This window comes from Corticium candelabrum, chromosome 11, assembly GCF_963422355.1.
Source record: "Corticium candelabrum chromosome 11, ooCorCand1.1, whole genome shotgun sequence".
NCBI classification, from domain to species: Eukaryota; Metazoa; Porifera; class Homoscleromorpha; order Homosclerophorida; family Plakinidae; genus Corticium; species Corticium candelabrum.
In genome coordinates, this window is record NC_085095.1 from 6,826,249 (window position 1) to 6,836,894 (window position 10,646).

A 10,646-nucleotide genomic window follows, 5' to 3' on the forward strand; every position below is an offset into this window, starting at 1 on the left:
AACTTGGCCCGATGGCTGGACCACTGGACAAGGTCAAAATCCTCGTTGTTGGAGATTCAGGCAATACCGAGCGGCGAAAACGAATGAAGTTGATTTCGAGTGTGTCTGTTGTGTTAGGAGTTGGAAAGTCTTGTCTTGTTCATCTCATATGCAAAGGAGATGTGTTGAAACAAGGAGGCTGGACTGTCGGTTGTACAGTGGACGTCTTGGTACAGATTGTGCGCAAAATAGGTTCAAATAATTTGTTCTTAAATTTTTATTGCATTGATAGCCGTTTGAATACACGAAGAAGGGGCCTAGTAGGAATGTGTTTTTAGAGTTGTGGGACGTGGGCGGTTCTGCTGCGCATCAGAGTGCAAGATCCAGCTTTTATCATTCATTTCATGGTATGTGAATTTGAGAGACAATTGACAGGCATTCAAAGAGAGACCTATAGACATGACAGTCAGCTGTAATTTGTACACGTACACACACACACACACACACACACACACACACACACACACACACACACACACTCACACACACACACACACACACACACACACACACACACACACACACACACTAAACACTCGCTAAACATTTGAAACATTTGAAACTTGATTGCCACATTATAATACAACATTATAACACAACATGTAAATGTGCAGTATCCAGGATCAACCCCTTAAAAAGCACCAGGCATCCAATGTTTGCATCAAAACGTTCAGTGACTGTTTCAAGTGTGTGTAGTGATTTCTGTTGAGATTAGACTTAAACTGTGGCCATGCCGGATTTTTGTTCTAGACATGCTTACAGGGGAGAAGAGAAGAGAATAAATGAATTTGAATATTTTTGTTTGTTTACAGAGGCGTAGGAATGGTGTCCAGGTTGGGGGCAACCTCAATTTGTTCTCCATTTGCCATTTTGGAAGTTTTTGTACATAAAAGTGTTTGTGCAAGTATAGCCTCATGTACCCAAGACGTCTCCATGCAAGTGTAGCTTTGCACTGTCGTCTATTGGAGCTTCTCGTTTTTCCACTATAGTAGCTCGTTTCCATGATGTCCTATTTTATATGTAGTGACCATAGGCTGCTGATTAGGAGAAGGAATGCCCTCCCCGTGGCCCGTGGTTTCTACGTCTATGGTTTAACTTCATGATTGATTATTTAGAATGGCATTTGTTAGAAGAACTATTAGGGTATTTGTGTTGCAACAGAAACATAAAACGACATAGTAGCAACAAACAGCAACATTGAATTTTGGGCAAATACATGACAGAATACGTATTACGGTATATCTTTGTATCTAATGGCTGCGATTTGTATTTTTGTATCCAATGAATTTCTTTCAGTGTGGTTGTTGTTGCTTTCCTGCTCAGGTCTTATTCTAGTACATGACTTAACCAATCGTAAGTCACGCTCGAATTTGAGTAAATGGCTGGCTGAGGTACTAAGTGGAAGCAAAGAAACAACAGGATCATCAAGTTTGTAATAACAAGCATGCCATACACATCACGTATTTTAGTCTCATATTTACCTTATTGTTAATTGTCTAGGTTTTCCACGAAGAGCATCAAAACCAAGGCAAATTCTTGTTTTTCTCAATATTATCAACTTGCTGTTTCGTTCATGTTTTTGTGTATGTATGATAGTTTGGTATCTGATTATGATCCTGAGCAGTTTGCTGACGATAGCGTCCCCATTCTGGTTGTCGGTACAAAAGAAGACCTGATGGGATCTGTAAGAGAGGGCAGACAAACAAGCAGCCTGGATGCATCGGGAGCTGATGCAATCAATGTGGTACAGTTAGCCATACCATTATTGAGTAACTAACAACCCACTTATCACTACGTGGCTAAACCTTTGACGAGTTTGAGTGTACTTTACAACTCTAAAGCTGGGTTTACATTAAAGACGTAAGGAGGTGTTACATACTCCTTACGTGCTTTTGCGTTTTCTTGCGTCCTTGCATCTCTGTTCACAGTAAAACGGTGAATGCGGAGATGGAAGGACACGCAAGAAAATAGACTCTGTATGTATCCTTGCGTCTTGCGTCTTGCTTTTTTATATGAACCTCATGTTTGGCATAATATAATAAGGTTATCGAAAACGTCAGGGGTCATTCTAAGATGGCCGAGATGCCACTCTGCATTGTCGAGACTTATTTCTTGTATCAAATTGTGTATGTCCCTTGCTGGAGCCTTTTAGTAGGAACCGGCACGACCCATTCTCTCTTTCCTTTCCTCTGTTATCATATCGTTATATTGTTTTTGACACAACACAAGCGCCAAAATTGAGGTTGCAATCACAAAACAGCTTCTTCATTAGACATTGTAATATATAGCGTACATTAAATTATGTCGATGGAAGTCACGAAAGGCTAGCACGTTAACTAGGGGACGCAAAACACTAAAGCGTTTAATGTAACTACAGTTTTATTGTGAACAGAAGAAAGGTGCAAAGAGACACGACGCAAGACACGTAAGCAAACACCAAAGGTTTTGCATATTTGATGTAACCCTAGCTTAAATGCTACGTATGCAGATTTATGGTTACATTATTGATTATGGGTGTACACAATTATTTCCTAATATCGACAAGTTATCAACAGTTTATCTGTTGTAGAACTGCATGAACAGGAGTCAATTTAGTTCGGGTTCGACTCAAGAAAGGAAACTGTACAGCTTCTTCGAGAAGGTAGCTATCACAGTGTTTTAGTATTATATCACAGGCTTTCCACTATTTGTGAACACCTTTTTCAGGTTATTGAAAAGAGATATTATCCAAGAGGAGATCCTGCACAGGTGTGTCTTGTTTAAGCACTACGTCCTAAGGTTAATACTGTGTCTCATGTATTGTTTTTAATGCTGTGTGTTGTGTCTGTTCGTACACTGATGTTTGCTGGCAGTTATTACGTGATCTTCTAGGGACCGGTTGAGAAGAGGAGGTCGTCAACACTTCTGGGTGGCACTAGGTGACGGCTGTTGGGTTACAACTGGATTTGCTACGTAGTCACATATAAGTAGGAACGTTGGCGGCAACGTTGAATCAGCTGCTGATGAGTTAGGTCGATGAGGGACGTAATGTCGATACGATACGACTTTGTTTGGGGTTGTTTAATGGGTATTAGACTGTATGGATACTGTTTATCGTTATTGTTGAACGTATGCATCAATGGACATCTTGTGGGATCTAGAAAGTTGTATGTAATTTTGATAGTACATGTAGAAAAGACTTAGAAACCAAATATCTGTTGATCAGTCTACATGACTTATCAAAAGCATTCTTTATTGATTAGTTAGTTTTAATATTTGTGTGGGGCAGAGCTATGAGTATTCGTAATGATACTGCAGGTCCCTTGTTGATTCCTATTGTTTTCCTATGTATTTTAGTCCAATCTGCTTGGTGCTTTTAGTACATCACGTGGTTAGACTTGCATGATGAGATTATTGAGATCTCCTCCACATTCTACAGTGGGTAGTGCTAAGGAGGAGGAGATGATATGTATTGGGCGTTTCCTATCTCATTGCTCATTTGCTTGCGTTACCGTTTCTTCTCACTGAATTCGTTTCGCTTGTCAGAGTGAAATATAATATATATTCACAGTCGACAAGACAGTATTGATTGTAATGGAAGAAGAAGGCACAAGCACTGCAGATGCTGCTGCTGAGTAGGTCAAATGTTATTAATGTGCTCATATGCAGGCGTGTTTGACATAGCCGTGTTGAGTAGGAAAGAAGAGTCTCAAGAGAATGAGGGCAATCAGACCCAGTGAGTGTTTAGAATTAAGGTAGAAAGTATGCATGCATGCAAGCAGCTGTAGGGTTATTTTACCATGCTTACTACTCTTCTGTGCACAACAAGGAAGAAGCAAGTAGCGATGAATACCTTGAGTTCATTTTTTGATGAAGAACATGCCCATAGTTCAACTCCTTGCCAGTTTGGTTGTGCAACATGATTGCAAGATGGCAAGTCTGAGCTGCTACAAAACTATGGAAGAGCATGCAACTTTGAGAAAGCCATTGAACCTTAGCTATAGTTGAATCTGTATTGCTAAATGCAACTTTGTGAGAGAAACCAGATGCGCCTAGCACCCGACCTAGACATAGTATTATCTGCTAGTTATACTGTGCTGGTAGGGAACCTGCAGTACCTATCAAATCTTCAGGGCCGGAAAGCAAAGATGATTCCAATGACGGAGTGCCTATGAGACGAGGATCTCGAGAATTATCCAAACGAGAGTCAAAACGACTGTCAAAGTCGCAAAGCTCAACACAGTCATTCAAAGGTTATAGATCACAGTTCCATTTATATTATTAGTCATATTATTAGTCATACTAATAATTGATGTTCAGGTCGACGTTTGTCTCAGAAATCCAAAGGTTTGCCTCCCTTTCCACCACAGATCACTGAACAAGGTGTATTTGTTGGAAGGGACAAAGTCATTAATGAAATAAGCAACAATTTGAAACCTGACACACCTGAACAGGCAGTTAAAGTGCAGGTATAGTAAATATGTGATTAAGGGCTGACTTACTTGTTGACTCACTCTTCAATGATTGCTGTAGGTTGTTACTGGAGGTCCAGGCATGGGAAAGACAAGGTTGGGATATGACTACGCTCTTAAACGGAGATTACAATACACTGGTGGAGTCTATCTCTTCTCATTGGAAACAAGAACAACATTTCATAACTCAATCAGAGAAAACGTTTGTCACTTAATATCAGTAATTATCTTATTAAACAGTTATTGTTATTCTTTATTATTGTAGCTGGCTGCAGTTGAGCTTGAGCCGAGTGGTAGTGCCTTCTTGGACTTCAAACGACTACAGTCACATCTGATGTCTTGTTCTCAAAGTCTCCTTTTGTATGACAATGCCAATCAACTCAAACTTGTTGAAGATTACATCCCATTCGGTGCCTCTCATACTCATGTGTTAGTGCTGACTAGGAGAATGGATGTCCACTTTAGAAAGTTAAAGGATGTGAACGTTATCCAGCTGTCCTCACTTGATACACCATCATCTGTTCAATTACTTGCAAGTGTCAGCTCAGACGGAGAGATAAAATCTATTAGCAATTTCCAGGAGAAACGATCCGAGGATTACAAATATGCTTCATATGTTGTTGGTCCTAGAGGAGTTGGTGGTTTGCCATTGGCAGTAATTTATATGGCTGTCATCCAGCGATCTCAGCAGAAAACGTTTGAGCAATTGTGGGAAATGCTAGATCCAAGGGATCGTTTCTTTGTACAACCAACAATCCTGGGTCAGTGGTTGGCAAAATACAAGCTTCTCGGTTTCTCCAGAAAGCTTGAAGACGACTTGGGTATTAAGACTCTGGACAGTCTATGCTCTCTGGAACCCAGCGTAATCAGTAGTTGCGATTTAGAGGCTAATGACAAGTTGGCACTCTCTGTTGCAAGAGAAGATCTTATTTCATTTCCCACTATTGGGCCATGGAGAGTGCTACTTGACATGATATGCACAGATAATTCTACAGTACGAAATGTATTGGTGGCTGCTTCATTACTGCCATCACAAAACATTCCCAGTACATTTTTACTTGCTTTTGCTGCAACAGGTCAAGAAAAATATGACAAAGCACTAGAATTACTTATATCTAATATGCTTGTCACAGTCACTGAAATTAAAGGCACCAAAACAGTGACTATCCATCCACTTGTGCAGGATGCTGTACAGCAGTTTATCATAGTCACTGAAAGTGAACGTACGGACTGTCTCTCTCGTCTCAGTAGAATTGTCCTAAAACTCTTGCCAGCAGTCAGTGAAGTACGCAAAAATGGCAGGCTGTATGAATCATCAGTGAAGAACTATTCAGTCCATCTCTATCATCTGGCAACATTGATTGTTGATGTGTCTACAATGACCAAAGAAATTCGAGATGTTCTTGATCTTGCTTGTACACTAGGTGTTCGTACACGCAATCCTGGTGTAGCTCGTCCACTTTGTGATGCTCGTTTGAGATGTGCTAGAAGTGAAGGAAACCAAGGACTCTTATGCATAGGTCAGACAAGTTTTATTCACAAATGATGTTCATAACAGTTATGGATGGTTGTTGTTTCAGCTTTAGCAGAAGCTGGAAGGACTCATTCTGTTCAGAGAAACGTTGATAAAGCAAGCAAATTTTTTAGCGAAGCAAGAGAAATGCTAGAAGATAACCCTGCCAGAGCCTCTCTGAAGTGGTGGTCTGAAGGTATACTACTGCATTTGGCACACTGCATGCATATTTTAGTTTGAACTGACACATTGATTGTTGACAGCAATGAATGAGCTTGCTGAAGGTTATCGAGACTTACAACAATATGACAAGTACGAAGAATTTAAAGGGAAGATTAGGGACGTGTTGGAAGCTGCTGAATTGAAGAATACATACTACTATGCAACAGGTATGGAAACCAATTGGTGAACACACACACACACACACACACACACACACACACACACACACACACACACACACACACACACACTCACAAATGTCAAGCTCTTCATGTCATTCGGGAATGACGTCAACCTTAAGGTCAGTTGCAAAGATAGCTCTCCCTGACTCTAGAGACAGGGCCTCCATGCGCTACGTGGAGGCTCCTATAGGGCCAGCGCTACAATCCACCTGGAGCTTGGCCGGAGTCATCCAGGGGCACTGTCAGTGGCGCAGCTCTGGGACTGGACACCAAGCCCGTCTGCTGCATGATGTTACTGCCAAGCCAGCGGTCGTGTCCACCCCAGTCAATGACCAGGTACTCATTTATACTCCTGAGTTGAAGGAAACAATTGTGTGTAAGTTTCTTGCTAAGGAAATTATGTCATAGGTTGCCATCACTGTGACTTGAACCTGCAACCCTGCGAGGTTTTCATTCTCCCTAACACACACACACACACACACACACACACACACACACACACACACACACACACACACACACACACACACACACACACACACACACAAACACACACACACACACGCGCGCGCACGCACACACACAGTGACATGCACACGCATGTACACTGCACACGCATGTACACTGCACACGCATGTACACTGCACACGCATGTACACTGCACACGCACACACATTTGATGTATGATGTGTTTCTGCAACTGCAGCTCTTGGAGCATTGGGTGTATGTAAGTTCCGGCAAGGAGAGCCTTCAGAAGCAAAGCAAGCATCTCTAGAAGCATTGCAAATCTTGCGTGAAGTGCTTATAGGAAAACATCCTGAAATTGGTTCAGGTATGTCTACTTTGTTGCACTTTGTATGATATCCCAAAAATTCTAAATGGAACTACTTGTGTGTCTTAGAGCTTGCTCGACTAGGAAAGTATTGCAGAGTGATGGGTCAGTATACTGAAGCTGAGGAGCACCTAAAGGAGGCCTTGACTGTTAGAAAGAGTTGTCTTCCAACTGCTGATCCTCTTATTGCTCAATGTAAGACAGGAAACGTTGTGTTGTTGGGAGTTTGTTTTATAGATTGTTTGACTATGAAGGTCTCAGGTTGCTCGGCCAATTGTACAATGACTGGGAGAAGTACGAATTGGCAGAGAAAGTACTGACAGTTGCCTGGTCAGTTCTTAACTCGTCAAACACTACGAACAGTGAAGAAGCTGCAATAGGTAAATCTGTACATGTGTTTGCTTCTTTCTTTTCGACTCTGTATGAATTCATGACCATCTATCTGTGTATCTGCCTATCTGTCTGTCTGTCTGTCTGGTCTGCTTATTGGTCTATGTTTGCCATACGCGCGATTTTGACATGGAAACAGTATATGTACAGGCAATTGGATAATGGACATAACAATTGAATAAGCTGCCACAGATGTGCATGGAGCATAATGCATGCCTCTCAACATCTTGATAACATCAAAAGCAGATACAATCTTTTACAGGAATTATTACATCTAATCCAGTAGGAGTAGCATCATATGTATGCTACTGGACCAACACACAAGCTGCAAGGGATGTCATCATGCCATTGTGTCAAAGCATTTTTTGCCAAAAAGTAATAAAAAGCTAACAGGCCTTTCACAGACAGAGCTCTTCTTGTTTGAATGTAGGATGTGCATACTTTGAATCAGGTAGTTACTAAACACTACTTTGAAACAGCAACCAAGTCAGAGCAATTTCAAACCTGAGACACCAGGTCAACTATTCAAACAGGGGCTATGTTATAGAATTAAGCAAAACTTGTTGTTTGCTCATTAGATGCTCTTATGTCTGTGTGCTTGTGCTACACATGATATTCGTTTGTATGATGTGCACACGAGCTTGTCAATGTCAGTACAGTAGCATGTCTTCAAAGTCTGAATTAGAGAGTATGGAATCACTTCAGTCTCTTTATGGCATTCTCCCTCTTGTCTAGACTGTAGATATCTTCCATGAAACATTGCCTCCACATTTCTTGTGTAGATCTCGTTCTTCTGCTGACACGTTATAAACCCATAGTCCCTACTAGTAGTTCACAATTTCTTACTTGGTACAGGCCCAAGCTACTGATACTTAATTAACTGACACTTTTGTCAGTATGCTCCTGAGATTGGGTATCTGTTACTTTACATGTTTAATCAATAGTAATAAAATGTAAGATCTCCTGCTGACACATTATAAACCTATAGTCACTAGCTGTGGGCGTTCTTCCTATAGTTCACTGTTTCCTACTTGGCACAGGCCCAAGCTAATTAGATACTTAATTGACACCTTTGTCAGCATGGCTTCTGAAATTGGGTATATGTTAGTTTATTAGTAATTAAATGTAAGATTGTTCTGTGTCTGAGTAAATGTCCCAGGGTGTCAGTTATGATGTGACATGTAGTATTTGAACTGAAGTATTCCTTTGCATCTCATTGTCACTGTTGGCTAGATCTGTCTGCACATTAACAAAGTTTGTTTTGCCTAGCCATGTCCATTCTTAATTCTTAATTCTCCTTTCCTTTGAAAGTTTGTTTGGAAATGTAATGCTGCTCAATAGTGTGTAGAGTGTTTGGAGTATGCCGCTCATATCAAGACCATGCTGAAGAGGGTGAAAAGCAATTACATCAATCTGTTGGTCTTCTCACAAACATGTATGGAGCTGAACACGAGGAAACTGCAGAAGGTACAAATCCTATAATCCATCTTATCAGTGCAACTTCGATTTGTTATCGAAACTAGCCCTGCATGATTTGGGATGGTGCCTCTGGCATCAGGGACAAAAGGAGAAAGGAGAGCAACATCTTCGAACTGCTCTTGCAATAAAGACAACGAAGTATTCTCCAGAGCATCCAAGCACGGCAGACAGTTAGATACATATTGACAATGCTATAAAGTTCTTGCTTCACTAACTGGGGCATTATCTTACAGCCAGTCTTGTGCTTGGTCAGTGCCTTGTGGACCAAAGCGACCACGTACAGGACAAAAAGGAAGAGGCTGCTGCGTTATTCACAACTGTTGTAGACATTAGGAATAAATGTTTACCACCAAACAGCCCAAAACTAGCAAATTGTGGGTATCCTTCATGTGTCCATACATATACATTGCAAATAGTGTATATTGCCCAATTGTTTATTGCAGCATGGTTTGAACTGGGACGTTGCTTGTGGCTCCAGGATGTCAACACACAAGCAGAAGCAGCCTTCCGAGCAGCTCTAAACATCTACAATCAATACACCAATGCAGACACACTGGAGAGAGCATGGAGTGAGCTGAGATCTAGATCATGATACTCAACAAAACATGAATAACAGATTGTGTTTACAAACAGCACTGGATTACCTTGGACGAAGTCTTCTCTACCAGGGGAGAGCACGAGAGGCAAAACGTGCCCTGTCAGAAGCTCTTTCAATTCGGAAAAAGAAATTGCCAGCCAATGATGTGACTAAAGGATGGAGTAGGAACAAGTCTCTCCAACCCACTTTGCTATATAATGTGTCACCTCTTCATATTTTCTAGATTTGTATTACTTGTCAATGTGTCATAAAGAGGACAGTGAACCAGTCGAGGCATACAGGCTTATGTCAGAAGCAAGAATGATCTTAGAGAAAACTCAGGGATTTGATGACGAAGAAACAAAAATGGGTACCTAAAATGCTGCTATAGACAGTCAAGCAAAGTTGTTTCATTTTGGCTTTTATACGATTGCAGTCGTGGACAGTCTGCTAACTCTAAGAAGGGATAAGACTGAAACACGCATCGGAGGCAACGAAAAGTCAGGTCGAAGGTGCACGATATTGTGAATTGCCAACATATTTGTTGTTGTTGGATTTTACTATTGCAAGTTTACTATTGCACTGCATTGCTATCTTGTTGTCATTGACTTGTACTGTATTATTACTCCTCACAGTGTATGAATTTACGACAACAGTTTGTCCTACAAAAAAAGTGACTCTTATTGGAAGTCTTTCACTGGCAGATCGTTGCCTTCAGTGCAGAACAGGGCTGGATAGATTGCAACTGCTGTTGCCAAATTCATCTAATGACCTCAATTATTTGTAACAGGTTTGCACGTTTGATTTCACTGAGCAGCAGCAAATGTCTTTCTCAGTTCAAGGGTTATTTTGTATCAATTTGTAATGCCACTGGCAATGCGTGTGTGTGTGTGTGTGTGTGTGTGTGTGTGTGTGTGTGTGTGTGTGTGTGTGTGTGTGTGTGTGTGTGTGTGTGTGTGTG

The 10,646-nt window shown here is 41.1% G+C and overlaps 2 protein-coding genes across 3 annotated transcripts; both read left to right on the plus strand.

The window, feature by feature from the left end:
* The first annotated feature begins 1 nt into the window (after window position 1).
* Window positions 2-3,291, plus strand: LOC134186526 (rab-like protein 3). Of its 2 annotated transcripts, none has more exons than XM_062654516.1 (9): window positions 2-60; window positions 118-209; window positions 272-386; window positions 1,363-1,467; window positions 1,540-1,567; window positions 1,636-1,783; window positions 2,609-2,680; window positions 2,746-2,817; window positions 2,911-3,291. In XM_062654516.1, the coding sequence occupies exons 1-8, from the start codon at window positions 12-14 to the stop codon at window positions 2,800-2,802; spliced, it is 666 nt and encodes a 221-aa protein (XP_062510500.1). In that variant the 5' UTR covers window positions 2-11; the 3' UTR covers window positions 2,803-2,817; window positions 2,911-3,291. The 2 variants fall into 2 exon arrangements, with proteins under 2 accessions (XP_062510500.1, XP_062510499.1); XM_062654515.1 differs by having other exon boundaries at window positions 2,746-2,787.
* Window positions 3,292-3,527: 236 nt separating this feature from the next.
* On the plus strand, window positions 3,528-10,584 carry LOC134187340 (uncharacterized). Its single transcript, XM_062655455.1, has 18 exons — window positions 3,528-3,653; window positions 3,716-3,754; window positions 4,123-4,271; window positions 4,339-4,487; window positions 4,552-4,692; window positions 4,756-6,010; window positions 6,071-6,199; window positions 6,267-6,392; window positions 7,114-7,239; window positions 7,309-7,434; window positions 7,494-7,619; window positions 8,971-9,096; window positions 9,153-9,278; window positions 9,342-9,482; window positions 9,552-9,677; window positions 9,742-9,867; window positions 9,930-10,055; window positions 10,122-10,584. Exons 1-18 carry the CDS (start codon window positions 3,613-3,615, stop codon window positions 10,211-10,213), a joined length of 3,270 nt encoding a protein of 1,089 aa, XP_062511439.1. The 5' UTR covers window positions 3,528-3,612; the 3' UTR covers window positions 10,214-10,584.
* The last annotated feature ends 62 nt before the right edge of the window (window positions 10,585-10,646 follow it).

Bases quoted from the DNA above. Each gene is read 5' to 3' on its own strand.
- LOC134186526 (XM_062654515.1), top strand. From the start codon at position 12: ATGGCTGGACCACTGGACAAGGTCAAAATCCTCGTTGTTGGAGATTCA. The intron at 387-1,362 runs GTATGTGAATTT...TTTCCTGCTCAG, and splicing joins CTTTTATCATTCATTTCATG to GTCTTATTCTAGTACATGAC. The intron at 1,784-2,608 runs GTACAGTTAGCC...TATCTGTTGTAG, and splicing joins GAGCTGATGCAATCAATGTG to AACTGCATGAACAGGAGTCA.
- LOC134187340 (XM_062655455.1), top strand. From the start codon at position 3,613: ATGGAAGAAGAAGGCACAAGCACTGCAGATGCTGCTGCTGA. The intron at 3,654-3,715 runs GTAGGTCAAATG...CGTGTTGAGTAG, and splicing joins ACTGCAGATGCTGCTGCTGA to GAAAGAAGAGTCTCAAGAGA. The intron at 6,011-6,070 runs GTCAGACAAGTT...TTGTTGTTTCAG, and splicing joins CCAAGGACTCTTATGCATAG to CTTTAGCAGAAGCTGGAAGG.